This window comes from Rhizophagus irregularis, chromosome 6 (assembly GCF_026210795.1).
Source record: "Rhizophagus irregularis chromosome 6, complete sequence".
Classification (NCBI taxonomy): Eukaryota; Fungi; Glomeromycota; class Glomeromycetes; order Glomerales; family Glomeraceae; genus Rhizophagus; species Rhizophagus irregularis.
Window position 1 is genome coordinate 2,639,041 of NC_089434.1, and position 15,160 is coordinate 2,654,200.

Below are 15,160 nucleotides of genomic sequence, written 5' to 3' on the forward strand. Positions count from 1 at the left end.
GAAAAAATAATTTCAATTTATTTTATGTAATAAATAATTTATATAAATAAATATATAAATATAAATAAATATAAAGGAATATAAATATTAATTTTTGACATAAAATAAATAAATATAATTACATAAATAAAATGCGTAAGTTTAACCTGGATAAACTTGACTTGGTCAAGTCGATTCAAGTTCAGGTTAAAATATTTTTAAATTTAAGTCGAGTCAGATTAGATAATTTTATAATTTTAACTTAACTCAACTTGACTTGATTTTGTTGAGTCAAGTACGAGTTACCTTTTAACTTGATTCAACTCAACTCGTCCAGAACTCTATGTAGAATAAAAAACATTACTTCATTATCCTTTACCCAATGCTTAAACCTTATCAGCAAGCATATTTATAGAAGGATTTGTGGTTAAAGCAAAAATGCGAATTATAGAAGATTTATGGTATTATTGGATGCATAAAAAATAAACAAATATGTGTTTTATTTTTATAGAATTAATAATAAAAGAATATTTGAAATTTTTTTTACACTATATACTGTATATTTTATTTAGTATATATAGGTATATATTCTAATTTAAAGGATGAGTCAAGGTTAAAATTGACTTTTACAGTCAATTATATCAATTTTTCATAAAATAATCACATAACAAGAAAAAGGTCAATATCAAATGTACTCAAAGATAATTCTCAACCAATTGCTAAACTAATTAGGTTCAGCACAAGGACAAAAGTTAACTGTTTTTGTGACAAATGTGAAGGAAAATTGGTCGATTCTCGCACACAGAGAAAACATGCAAGTTCATCAAGCCAATTGTCAATTCAGGAAGATATCGAAGCTGAATCATTTCAATAAAATACAAATGATGAGTCATCTCAACAAAATACAAACGATGAGTTATATCAGTCAGCTAGGTTTAGTAGGCAACAAATTAAAGTTTCACAAAATACTGTTGATATAGAAGATATAGAAAAAAATTAAGAAACTGACGATTCTGATTTCAATTATTTATCTTGAGAACATGTATTAAGATATACTAAACTTTCAACAACTTTCACCGAACTTTTCATTAATGACTTCGAACAATCAGAAGTTACCGAATCTGATACTGGCATTGATGATAATGACGATTCAGCAAATAATGAATATTCTGAAATTTTTGAGAACTATTTATGTCCTCCATTTGAACCATCAATTAATACAAAGGTGGTGAATAATAACCGAATATTATGGATTTTAATCTGGATTATGAGATTTTGAATAAGGTTTAACCTTCCAGAAACAGGAACAGAATCATTAATAAAATTCATGAAACTGGTGTTAAGAGAAATCAGAGGTTCCAATTTTGATACATTTCCTGGCACTTTGTTTCTTGCAAAAAATGCGCTTGGTTTTAAAGATCTATTTCATAGCTTTGTGCTGTGTCAAAAGTGTTATAAATTATATAATAAACAAGAATTAGAAAATTTTAATCAAGATGAAGATCTTACTGTAACGAAATGTCAACATATTGAATTTCCAAATTTAACAAGTTGTAGATTAAAGTAGTGTCAAATTCCATCATACAACCGAATCTTATTAACAAATGAAAAACTAAGTTTGAAACCTAAATTAATATATCCGTTTGCTGGAATTTGTCAACAATTGAGGAAAATGTACAATCGACCAAAATTTAAACAATTCCTTCGATACTGGGCAAATCATCCAAATCATGATAACATTTATTTATTGCATCTAGAGATATGAAATAACTACTATTAGAATCGTCTTGATGAGATGATTCTGATGAGCTCTATTTTATTTTTCTGTGATCATTAGATGCGAAGTTATTAAATGAAATATTCTCTTTATATATAAAATGAAGATCATTATTAATCTTTGATAATGAATTATTTCTGATCTACAAACCCAACCACTTGATTTTTTTTTTAAAAAATGTTTTTCTCGTTATGAAAAATTTAGTAATTTTATTACAAAAATATTTTTTTTTTTAATATTTTTAATTATATGTATATTAATCTTATGAATTAATTTAAAATTCACCCTAGGTTATTTTTTAATTTTAATTACCTTAGGTGAAATTCACCTTCTTGATTTGTGTTACATTTCACAATTATTTATTTATTTATTTATCACGTTATGATTATAAATAAAAAAAATTTCTTTTCTAAAAAAGCTTTGTTATTAACACATATTAAACACTTTGACTCAGTTTTGTTACTTATATCTTGTGAAGCTACAGGTATTTCATACAATTCATAGTGTATTTATTTCTAAATTTCTTTCGTGTTATATTTTCTAACTTCAGAGCGTAATTTCGTAACTTTAGTCAAATGAAATCAACTTTCTTTATTAAGTGAAAGTTGTTCAGCTATGTCGAAACTACTTATATTTTGAATATTATAAGCGTAGGTATAATACTTGTAGAAATATTCATATTTTTTATAATAACAATAATTTTTGAATTTTTCATTTTCTGTTTGTTAATTTCAGAGCGTAATTTCACTACTTTAGTCAAATGAAATTGACTTCCTTTATTAAGTAAAAGTTGTTCACCGATATCGAAACTACTTATATCTTATATTTCATGAGCATAGGTATAATACTTGTAGAGATATTCGCGTTTATATAATGGCAATAATTTTTGAATTTTTCATTTTTTGTTTATTAAATTCAGAGTGTAATTTCACTACTTTACTCAAATGAAATCAACTTTCTTTATCCGTATTTTTCATAATGGTACTAATTTTCGAATTTTTCTTGCTAAGAATATAATTTCACCATTTTGGTCAACATTTTAGCTATCAAATTTTATAATGCTTTAATAAAGTAAAGAGGAAAATTTTTAATTTATAATTTATTAAAAAATCAGTTTTACTTTACATGTATAAATTCTATAAATCATATGACCAGGTGATTTTCACCTGGGGTGAGCATTAAAATTACCCTAATCTTATAATTTTACATATATTAATATAGTAATTATTAAATATATTACTTAAATAAAATTAATTATAAATTATTAAAATAATTGATTTTTTTTAATAATTTAGACCATTTAATATTTATTTATCACTTAATTTATAATAAAATATATTACTAATTTTTGTAAAATGTTTAATTTATTAAAAAATATAAAAATCACAAAAGTAATGCATAACTTTTTTCTGATAAATTGTGTTGTACTTGAAAAATTAACAAATCAATCTATATTACATTTTGGTAGTTTACATCATAAATAATTTATATTTAAAATTTTATTTTGATTGGCTTTAATTTGATGTCAATACATGTGATTAAAATTCATATTCAAAGGTGATGCGTTACTTTTGTAAGTTACTGTATATAATATTATAATATCAATTATTATTATTAATTATTCATTATAATTATTATCAGTAATATCATTATTATTATATATATCTTTTGCAATTTCATTAGGATTATAATTATAATCTTCTGATTCACTATTACTTTCTAATTTATTATCACTATCATTACTATTAGTATTTTGACTATTTTTACTTTCTCATTACTTAAATCTGTATCACTATTATCTTGTATTAATATCAATATCTTTTGTAATAATTGGATTATTTAAATCAATAAAATTTTTCAACTGTAATGGATGCCATTCAATAATAACTTCAACATTATTATTTGACTTATCATTAATTATATTTGAATCTTCAAAATTGGAATCTTTATCTACTTCTTCAATTTCATTAAAATCTAATGAATGAATAATTTCTGTAATTTCTTCAGTAAAAATATTTTGTCTTTAATATACCAATTCCTAAACTCATGAATCATGTTAATTTAATCTTTGCAATTAAATATAACCAAATTTATTTGTACTAATTTTGTCTATTTTGTAAACTTATAAATCATATTAATTTAATCTTTATATTTAAATATAATCAAATTTATTTATATACTAAAAAGTGAACAATTTTGTCTACTTATTTGCAAATTTGTGATACTGTAAATTATTTGCAAATTATTTGTGATACTATAAATTATTTGCAGATTTGCAAATTATTTGTAATACTATAAATTATTTGCGGATTTGTGAATTATTTGTGAGTTTGCAAATTTGCAGATTATTTGTAATACTATAAATTATTTGCAGATTTGTGAATTATTTGTGGGTTTGTGGATTATTAGATTACTAAGTGCAATTGATTTTTAAAACCCGCAATATTGCAGATTTTAGAAATTAATTGAGGACCCATTTTTACACTTTAGTCTTTTTGGTGAATATATATTTGATTTAGAGGACTTTATAAATTCTAATTATTTATCTTAGCCTTGCCTATATAAGAAAAAAGTTAGGTCTATCTGCGAAGAAAGATATTTTTACAAGGATGGATATGTCAAATACTATAGATCTCCACCAGAAAAATGTGCATATTCTGCTGTAATAGGCTGACTTTTTCTACAATACATGTCAAACCCATTTATAAGAAAAATTGATTAGAGAGTCGCAAAAAGAGTGAATAAGATTTGTAACTTTGGCCAAAGACGCTAAAGTAAAGGAATTTTGAATATCTATAATAAAAGTGAAAATAAGTTTTAAGATTACTAATATTAAATTATTTTATATAGCTCATTTTATCTGCCAATACATAAAAAATTAATTTAAAATGATCAGTCTAATTTGGCCTAAATTTAATATATTAAAAACTTAAATTAGATTTATTATAAAAACAAAATAATCAGCCAACTTAATTTTAGCCAGTTTAATTTCAGTCAAAATTAAAACGATTTTGGCCAGAATTATGAAATCTGAATTTAATAAAAAATCATATGCTAGTTCAGATCTAACTTAAATTCTGAATCCCATTTGCAGTCTTTAATGTAAAGATATTAACTTTAAAAGATATTATATACTGTATAAAATAATCTCAAAAAGTCAAATCAGAAAAAGCTACACTAACAATTGCTTCCCTTTTTTTAGAAATGTTTATTACTGAATTTTATAAGGTTATTTGGCAACCACGTTGTGACATAGTTGCAGATTGGGAACGTACAAAAGGAATTAAAAAGCAAGATTTAAGGAAAAAAATATCAGCACAACAACGTATCGTATATGAAAGAATTCCAACCCAGCAAGTGGAAGATGGTACATATGACCTGAAGGGAAGAAAAAAATTTTCAAACGTGGTGAACAGTGGTCAGTTGCTTTAGAAAAAACAAGACAATATATAAATCAATTTATTAAAAATGGAAATAGGGTAATTTGGAAGGCATATAACAATCTCAAATTATATAAATACAAATATAGTTCTTCTTTTTGTTTAGAGGGTAGTGAAAGCATTTACTAAAGCCATATGATGATGATGATCCTATATAATCTGATAGCTACTATGGGAGGATATAGGTGAATTTCATAAGGTGATGGTAGGGCACGGGAGCAATCTTATGGACGGGGGACCGGTTTGGAGTTTTAAACAAATTAATTATACATGTAACAGAACTTTCTGTCTTTTATATAATTAATAAACTCACAAATTGCACTACCTTGCAAAAAAAAAAAAAAAAAATAATCTCAAAAAGTTATTATATTTTATAATTAAATAATTTTTTTTTATATTTTAAAATTTTTTAATTTAAAATATAAAGTGTATAAAGGATTAGCTTTCAAATAAAAAAAATTTGAGTAATTTTATTAGAAACTTATATATTTTTATGCAATATGAAAATTACCAAGTATTTTTAAAGAAATCTGGCAAATTTATGTAATACTATATATTACTTATTACATTTAAATAAATAAGCTGCTTAATAAGACATAAACATTAATCCTATAAAAAATTTTATGTAAATATAATATATTTATAGGAATAATAAAAATATAGAATAAATTCTAATGTTAAATTTTACCAAAAAGAAAAAATAAAATAAAAAAATTATTATTAAATATTTTTCAAAAAAAACTTTAATTTATAATTTACCTAAGAATCTGAGTAAATTATTATATAAAAATTGGAAAAAATAATTAAAAGCATTAACTCATAATCCAGTGATTAATTTATAGTTTTCAATGTTCTTTTAAAAATAAAAAAAAAGATATCAGATTAGTAGATTGTGAGATAATTGTCAAAAATTATTTTTTGAGGATTGAATTTCAAATCTGCTTTCTTTTGCAAAAGTAGTTTTTTGTAATTAGCTCATAATATACTGGTCCAATTTTAATATCTTTTTTTTTTATTTTAAAAAAGGTATTAAGAGTTATAAAATAGCTTAAGGATTCGTTAAAATACAATTACTAGATTAGATGTATATTATGAAATCAGTCACGTGATAAACTTTGGATTTGGTAATTAACATTTCTTACCTAAAATAGAAATCAGCTGGTAATGTGATTATCAATACCGTTTATTATAATATGATAAAATCTACAAATCTCTTTCTTCCTTTTACTGATAAAATGTTAATCAGTACCATGTCGATAACAAAAGGAGCGTTCGCAACGGTTTTAAAGAATTCAAATTTTCGAATATCTTCGGTATTATTATCCAATACATTAAAAAATTCAACTAACAAGCTTATTTCATCAAAAAGAAATAGCAACAACATATTAGCACACTTAAAAAATCAATATCAATACCAAGCATTTATTGACGCAAAGGATGCTACAAGACAACAATCGATACTAAGATTATCATCCTTAATGAATTATCATAATTCATTTCGTAATTCATTTTCTTCATTACAATCGCCAAAAAAAAATTCCACATTCAACACTAATTTCTTATATTCTAAAAAGAATTCACAGTCGAGGAATAATTTAACATCTATTTCAAAAGATTCTTCCTCAAAAGTAACTTCTGTAGAAACTGATACAGTCGAGGGAAGAAGTATGACAGAAAAATTTAAAATATTGACAAAAAAATATGGAGTATCAGCTATAGTAGTATATTTAGTAATTTCAGCATTGGATTTAGGACTAACATTTATTCTTATCCAAATTGGTGGAGCTGATCGTGTTAGAAAAGTTGAAGACTGGTTTACGGAAACTTTTGGTAGTTGGATCGTCTTACGAAAAGATCCTAACACTAATACACCTAAAACTGACAATACTGAGAATGACACTGCTGTTAATGGTAATAAATCTAATAAAACGCCGTCGTGGGCTAGCACGTTAGTTATTGCTTATGGTATACATAAACTATTAGTTCCTTTTAGATTAGGAGTAACCGCTGCTGTCACTCCTCCTATAGTTAAAAAATTAAAAAGAATGGGCTGGAATATTGGTGGTAAACATGTGTAAAAATTTCAATATGAAGTTTGATAAGTAGATTTTTACTTTTAATGTAAAAATAAAATTTCGATAAATAAGTTAGAATAAAAAAAAAACCAAAATTAGAATTAATTTAGCTTAGTTTCATGAATTCTTTAAATCAAATAAAATTGGCAAAGCCAAATCTTTTTCAGCTTAAATATATTTTTTTCTTCATTGGTTCATCATCATCATAATATACTTGTTTAATAAGAACTCTATTATTTGTCTTGGTAATTTACCCATTCATATCCATAAATCCTACCAAGAACTCATTCATATACTTCTTACTAGCAGGTAAGCAACTTGTACTTTTTCTTAGCAATAACAACAACTCTAAACAAATATCATCTTGATATATAAAATGTTCCACCGTATTATCTTTTCTCCATTGTTCCAATAACCTACATAATGAAGAATTAAACGAAGAATTTATAATATTGAATAATGGTTATAAAAGAATCAAAATATACCTTACGGACTTATCATCATCAGTATCTTGGTTTATAATCGTACAATCAATATACAATATCTTCATAACTATTTATAAGCGGATTTTTTGGATTTAATAAACCCTTTTTGATAAATATATTTTCAAAAGAGATTATGATAATTTACCATCACATATTTTCAAATTACTTTCAACAACGCTACAATCTTCTTCAATATTCCTTGAAAATATTTTGAAGGAATTACATTCTTCCAATACATTCGTCATAATTTTCGAGTCCCATCCAAACAACCAAATCTATATTTTTTGGTAATACCAAAAAAAAGTAACTTTTGAATTGTACAAAAAAAAAAAAATATTTAAACAATTAAAAAAAAAATTCCGTTACATACCAAAAGATAAGGTTGTTTAAGTTTTTTTCCTTTAACTATAAATCTATAAGTTGCATGTACTTTTGTTGCTTCAAGAAAATCTATTGCTAAAAAAGCGGTAAATTTATATTTTTGTATAACTGACCTATAACAAAAAAAAAAAAAAAATTCTTAATTGAACATAACAAGATCCATTTTATTAAATGATGCTTACTCTTTTTTATCAGCATCGGCACCGCCCTCCATTTCAACTAAAGTCATATACTTATTAAGTTTAACAGCTAACAATTTTAATTCATCTTTTTCTTCCTCTTTAGATTTACAATATAGACCATCTCCAACAGAAGCGAAACATCTTGAACAATTTATTGATATCCATTTCTTTGACATTCCTTTTGTCCACTATGTTTTTTTAAAAAGAATAAATATATGTGTATATTGTTAATACATAAATTATAATTAGAGAATGTACACTCACGTAATAACATGTCAAAACAATTTTAGTCAAGAAGCATGCTGATTTGAAATATGAGTAAATATTTATTTTTGGACTCGTAGTATCGACCAAGTTATCATCATCTCACAATAATGGCCTTCTTTAAGTCCGTGTTAAACCGCAATTTATTAATTTTTTTGAGAAGGGAATAATAACTTACATCAATTTCATGTAATTCTTCTTCATCGACTTTCAAAGAATCCTCTTCGATATTATTAGGATGCAATAAAAAATAGCTATTGGAAACCAATCCAATATTTTCTTGTGCGATAATATCACCAATTTTAGCGTGCTTATAATCTTCCTGGTGACACATCCAACAATCTACTAACTCAGCCCAATGTTCCGATGGCATGTCCAATATTTTCTTTAACGTATTCTTTTTAACTAAAAATTTTTTACAATAACTACATAATATATTTTTAAACGAAGATATATTTGTTGAATTAAAAGGGGCTTGGTAGGTTTCGCTTATGCTAATATCTTTTTTTGGTGGTCTTTTACGTACAAAGGTACGTAATTTTAATTTTATGTCTATGCCTTCATTAGAATTTGTTATTATTGGTTGTTCTGAGGTTTCTACTGTTTGTATTAAAGGTATTTCAAGTTTTGATGTAGAAAAAGTTTTTGTTGATTTCGAAATTGTTTTAGTTGGTGATTTTGATTCAAATATAAATTTTAATGGATATAACCCGAATTCATATAAAGTCTCTTCTTTACTTCTCGTTAAACCAACACTAACAGTCATAGACTTTACATTTGGTAATATTTCGGCAAAGATTGGTAATTCATTTTTATTTTCCATAATTATAAAAAAAAATAGAATAAATCTTTAATGAAATGATAATGATAATCTGATATACATAAGTGATAATCTAGATAATATTATAGATATAGCCCAACCTTTTTTCTCGCCCATTTTATAACATACCTTAAAAAATGAATCGAATACAATTTTCATATTATTCAAGTACAAAAAAATTTACGTCATGTTACAAAAAAATGTTTTCATCATTACAAAATTCAAAGAGTTTAAATTCATTTCAAGGTAAATTATTTTCTGTCGTGAAAAAAATTATATATATCTCTATTTCCGATCATAAGAATATAATTATGAACTATTTTCATCAGTTTTATCAACAGAAACTCCATCTAATCCATATCCACATGTGACTCATAACGAAACATTTACAATAGAAGGTATATCATATAAACTAGATGATCAAACAAACGTTTCGCCTTCAATTTTATCAAAACTCTCTCGAAAACTTCATTTACAACCACATCACCCACTCTACATTTTACGAACACAAATCGAACAACACTTTCCACACTTTTCTTACTTTAATACATTTAATCCTATCGTAACAGTACAAAAAAATTTCGATGATTTGGGATTTCCAAAAGATCATCCTGGTAGAAGTAAAACTGATAGTTATTATATAAATAAACAAATCATGTTAAGAACACATACTTCAGCTCATCAATTAGAAGTATTCAGTAAGATGAATACTAAGTTTTTGATTAGTGGTGATGTTTATAGAAGAGATGAAATTGATTCTTCTCATTATCCTATTTTTCATCAAATGGAAGGTGCTCAAATATTTAATATACAAAATATAGAACAAGAAATATCTAAGGATAAAAAATATTTAATTTCATTGAATTCAAGAAAAATTCCTTTAAGAGATAATAGTGAAGTTAATGATGATACAATAATTTCCACAAACAATCCAATACAATCATGTCATCCAATTGAACAAGTTAATTTTGCTATAAAACATTTAAAATTTTCTTTAAATTCTTTAATAAAAAAATTATTTATAAATCATGATGAAAATTTAAAAATTAGATGGATTGATGCATATTTTCCATTTACTTGTCCAAGTTGGGAAATGGAAATTTTTTTTAAAGGTAAATGGTTAGAAATTTGTGGTTGTGGTATAGTTGATCAAAATATCTTAAATAAGGCTGGTAAGTGATACTTTGAGATTTCTTAAAAATTTTCTTCTTTATACTTATGGAATTATTAATTTTTTTTTTCTTTTGAAAATCTTTTTTTTTTTTTAAATACAACAAAAAGGTCAAAGTGATAAAATTGGATGGGCATTTGGATTAGGATTAGAACGTATAGCTATGGTATTATTTGACATACCAGATATAAGATTATTTTGGTCACAAGATGAAAGATTTTTAGATCAATTTACTGATTTTAATGATAATAAAATTATAAAATTTCTCCCCTTTTCAAAATTTCCTCCCTGTATAAAAGACATTAGTTTTTGGTTAAATGATCAAAATTTTCATGAAAATAATTTTTGTGAAATTATAAGGAATAATGCTGAAGACTTGGTTGAAGACGTTAAACTGGTGAGCCTTCCTTCAGACGAGAAAATTCTTTTTTTGAATTTAAAGAAATAACTTGACATCTTGTATTGTTATAGATTGATGATTTTGTACATCCGAAAACAAAAAAAAGAAGTTTATGCTATAGAATTAATTACAGATCTATGGACAGGTAGAAAATTTTATGCATGATAAATAATTATACATATGTATATTTTTACACAGTGAAATTCGATATACCGGAACCTCGATATAACGGATCATAAGTAAAATCTTGGTATATCGGAATTGGGGCGTATAATTAATTTACCTCGATATAACGGAATTCTTGATGTAACGGATTTTTGACAAATTTTGTTAATGGAACGGATGGTTCTATTATATCGAATTTCACTGTGTATATATTCATATGTATATACAAATATTTATTAATTCCTTAATTTCTTACTTTGTTAGAACTGTCACAAATGACGAAATTAACAAAATACAAGAACGAGTTAGAGAAGATATTGAAGAAAAGTTAAATGTTACTTTGCGATAACTATTCAAATTATTTATTTTGAGTTATTGCTACATATAATTGTAGTTAATTTGAACATTTCGATGATGTTTTTAAGTATTATTACTTTTAAAATATTATAGTTTAATATTATTATAAAGATTTTTTTTCCGCTTTCTTTGCTAATGATGCTTGATCCACAGTAAATTTAATAGCATCAACAGCTGGTCTTGTACGTAAATAATACATGCCAGTTTTAAGACCCTTCTTCCACGCGTAACTGTATAGATAATATTAAATTATAAGTAAATGATGAAAAATAATAATAAGAAAAAATAAATAAATAAATACTTACAAATGCATGGATGATATTTTAGCAACACTGGGTTCTGATAGAAAAACATTTAACGATTGTGATTGATCAATAAATGGTGCACGATCTGCCGCAAGATCAAGCAAAACTTTCTGTGGAATTTCCCAGATAGTTTTGTAAAGGTTTTTTAATTCATCATCCAACTCCTCAAGACCTTGGATGGAGCCGTTGGCAGCAATGATCTCATTTTTCATTTCCTCATCCCAAACACCTCTCTCTGTAAGATCTTTAAGCAAATGATAATTCTAAATAAACAAGATATAATTAAATTTTTTATTCATGTTACTATAAAATTATTTGATTATAATACTTACGACTACTTGAAATTCCCCACTTAATACACGTCTTTGATAAATATTGCTTGTGTATGGTTCAAAGCATTCATTGTTTCCAAGAATCTGACTCGTAGATGCAGTGGGCATCGGTGCAATCAACAAAGAGTTTCTTACTCCATATTGACTGATCTTTTCTTTCAACTCTGCCCAGTCCCATCGATCTGAAGGTTGTACTCCTGTTCCCCACAATTCGTAATGAAGGATACCTTTACTAATCGGGGAACCCTCATATGTAGGGTAAGGACCATCTTTAGCAGCAATTTCACATGATGATTCAAGAGATGCATGATATAAAGTTTCAAAAATATCTCGGTTAAGCTTACGCGCTTCATCAGATTCCCATGGATACCTAAGAAGTATCAATGCATCTGCAAGCCCTGTTTTATAAAAGAATCGAATATCGTTATTACCATTGAATTTATCTAATAATAATGACTATTACTTAAAAATAAGTTATACTTTCCTTGTACTCCAAGGCCAACTCTGTTAGAATCAAAAAGAAAATTTTAATGGGAATTACTTTCAATAAAAAAAAATTCAATAATTATATACTTACGGTCTATGTCTCTTGTTACTTTTTTCAGCTTCTGGAACGGGATAATAATTTTCATCAATGACTTTATTTAAATTCTTTATAACAACTTTAGCAATTTCATGAAGCTTCAAGAAATCAAAAGTTTTCGATTTGGTATTAACAAATTTAGGTAATGAAATTGAAGCTAAATTACAAACGGCTACTTCATCGGGTGCAGTATATTCAACAATTTCAGTACATAAATTAGAGCATGTTATAGTACCAAGATTCTTTTGATTAGATTTTTCATTACAAGAATCTATAAATATTAATAAGTCTTTAATGTTAACAAATTTTGAAAAATATTTAAAACAAACAATTTTTAAGTTATATGGTTACCTTTATATAACATATAAGGCATGCCAGTTTCAATTTGAGCATCAACTATGGCAACCCAAAGTTTCTGTGCTTTAATTGTTTTACGTGCTTTACCGGATCTTTCATATTTAATATATAATTCTTCAAATGCTTGGCCATAGAGTTCGTAAAGACCAGGACATTCATGAGGACAGAACAAAGACCAATCATCATTCTTTTCAACCCCTTTAAATTATAAAATATTCTTGGAAATCATTTCATATAAGAAATGTAAAAGAAAAATTTATTTATATACTTTTCATAAAAAGATCCGGAATCCATAATCCAAGGAACAAATCACGTGCGCGAATTTCTTCTTTACCAGTATTTTTCCTCAAATCGAGAAATTCAAATATATCGGCGTGCCATGGTTCAATGTATCTAATTTAACCGAACATGGTTTAAATTAAAACATTTGAATAATCAACTTGAACAATCAACTATTATATTTTACTTACACGGCAAAACTTCCGTTCCTTTTACCACCACCTTGATTTACAAAACGCGCAGTGTCATTGAAAACACGTAACATTGGGACAAGACCATTTGAAGTTCCTCCAGTACCAGCAATATAGGAACTGGCACACCGAATTTTTTGCATGCTAATACCAATACCACCAGCAGATTTGGAAATTAAGGCACACATTGTTAAGGTATCATATATTCCCTCGATACTAAAGAAGTGAATACACGTAAAATAATTTTAAAATCGAATCCTTAGATAATTTTAAACATAAATATTTTAAATATTACCTATCATCTTTCATTTGCACTAAAAAGCAGCTTGACATTTGTGGTCTTGGTGTACCAGCATTAAACAAAGTTGGACTTGCATGAGTAAAATATTTCTCGGACATTAAATTATAAGTTTCAATAGCTGCATCAATATCATAACCATGAATTCCAATAGAAACACGCATCAACATGTGTTGTGGTCTTTCAACAACTAAGCCTACAAAGTCACAAAAAAAAAGGTATTAGTACATTTCTGATAACAAAATTTTTTTAAAATTATTTCATTTATACCTTCAATTCTCATTAAATAACTTTTTTCCAAAGTTTTAAATCCGAAATAATTATAACCATAATCTCTATCATAGATGATTGCTGAATTCAATTTATCAGCATTTTCCATAACAATATCATAAACTTTTTTAGAAATTAAAGGTGCATGGACTTTACGAATTGGATTAACATGATTATAAAGATCTTGAATAACTGTGCTAAACTTAATATTTCAAGAAAAGGTTAGGGTTTAAGATTAGGATCCGTTTTTTTATGTGATTTAATAATCGTGAAAGATATTATTATTTATACTTGTTTTTTTGTTTCCTTGTGTAAATTAGAAATTGCAATTCTTGCCGCCAAAATAGCATAATCAGGATGATTACAAGTTAGATATGCAGCAGTTTCAGCCGCTAAATTATCAAGTTCCACAGTGGTGACACCCTGATACATACCACTGACAACCTATCATTAACATAAAAAAAAAACGCGAAATATTTTTAGATCAAGATACGTAAATTTGGAGAGAATTAACACACCTTCTGAGATATTTTCGCGGGATCAACAAACTCCATATTTAAACCATAACATAGTTTAGAAATTCTGGAAGTTATCTTATCAAAATAAACTGTTTCTTTTCTTCCGCCTTATTATAATAAATTTATGAATAAATAATTATTCAACAATAAGCAAAAACCAGTAGAAAAATATTAACATGAAGTTTTCGTTTGTTCTTTTTTACACACCTCTCTTTATGACAAACATATTTTCTTTGATTTAAAAAATTAAAATTTTTAATACTACTTTCGGTATAGATTTTTATTATATTACGAAAATAAATACTATAGATATTTCTTTTCGTTAAAAAAGAAAAGGAAACAAAAAAGAATTATTTATAACAAAGGACAAAAAAAACTAATGAAAATTTAACGTAACACGACAATCAAATTTCCCTCGTTGTTACATATCTGATATGGAAAAAAGTCATTTCCTATTGCTATAAACGAATGAAAAAAATACGATATTTTTCCTGCTCATAACCTTCCTCAATAAGTAAGCAATAATTTGAA

The 15,160-nt window shown here is 25.8% G+C and overlaps 5 protein-coding genes across 5 annotated transcripts; 3 read left to right on the forward strand and 2 right to left on the reverse strand.

The window, feature by feature from the left end:
* Nucleotides 1–4,960: 4,960 nt before the first annotated feature.
* Nucleotides 4,961–5,188, forward strand: OCT59_026305 (uncharacterized protein; the record flags this gene model as incomplete). The annotated part of the gene is made up of 1 exon (XM_066143098.1): nt 4,961–5,188. One exon carries the CDS (start codon nt 4,961–4,963, stop codon nt 5,186–5,188), a length of 228 nt encoding a protein of 75 aa, XP_065992651.1.
* Nucleotides 5,189–6,401: 1,213 nt separating this feature from the next.
* Nucleotides 6,402–7,443, forward strand: OCT59_026306 (uncharacterized protein). The gene has a single exon (XM_066143099.1). It carries the CDS (start codon nt 6,432–6,434, stop codon nt 7,272–7,274), a length of 843 nt encoding a protein of 280 aa, XP_065992652.1. The 5' UTR covers nt 6,402–6,431; the 3' UTR covers nt 7,275–7,443.
* A 78-nt stretch (nt 7,444–7,521) lies between these two features.
* Nucleotides 7,522–9,427, reverse strand: OCT59_026307 (uncharacterized protein; the record flags this gene model as incomplete). The annotated part of the gene is made up of 6 exons (XM_066143100.1): nt 8,762–9,427; nt 8,320–8,507; nt 8,127–8,250; nt 7,902–8,031; nt 7,757–7,823; nt 7,522–7,687 (listed from the first exon to the last, which is right to left on the reverse strand). The coding sequence occupies exons 1-6, from the start codon at nt 9,404–9,406 to the stop codon at nt 7,522–7,524; spliced, it is 1,320 nt and encodes a 439-aa protein (XP_065992653.1). The 5' UTR covers nt 9,407–9,427.
* Nucleotides 9,428–9,603: 176 nt separating this feature from the next.
* On the forward strand, nt 9,604–11,488 carry OCT59_026308 (uncharacterized protein; the record flags this gene model as incomplete). The annotated part of the gene is made up of 5 exons (XM_025324834.1): nt 9,604–9,649; nt 9,733–10,575; nt 10,685–10,971; nt 11,046–11,119; nt 11,404–11,488. The coding sequence occupies 5 exons, from the start codon at nt 9,604–9,606 to the stop codon at nt 11,486–11,488; spliced, it is 1,335 nt and encodes a 444-aa protein (XP_025184265.1).
* OCT59_026309 (Ribonucleoside-diphosphate reductase large subunit) lies at nt 11,477–14,855 on the reverse strand (the record flags this gene model as incomplete). The annotated part of the gene is made up of 13 exons (XM_066143101.1): nt 11,477–11,726; nt 11,802–12,064; nt 12,134–12,531; nt 12,597–12,637; nt 12,711–12,987; nt 13,068–13,271; nt 13,342–13,466; nt 13,544–13,759; nt 13,839–14,037; nt 14,112–14,313; nt 14,403–14,555; nt 14,630–14,736; nt 14,837–14,855. 13 exons carry the CDS (start codon nt 14,853–14,855, stop codon nt 11,600–11,602), a joined length of 2,331 nt encoding a protein of 776 aa, XP_065992654.1. The 3' UTR covers nt 11,477–11,599.
* Nucleotides 14,856–15,160: the final 305 nt, after the last annotated feature.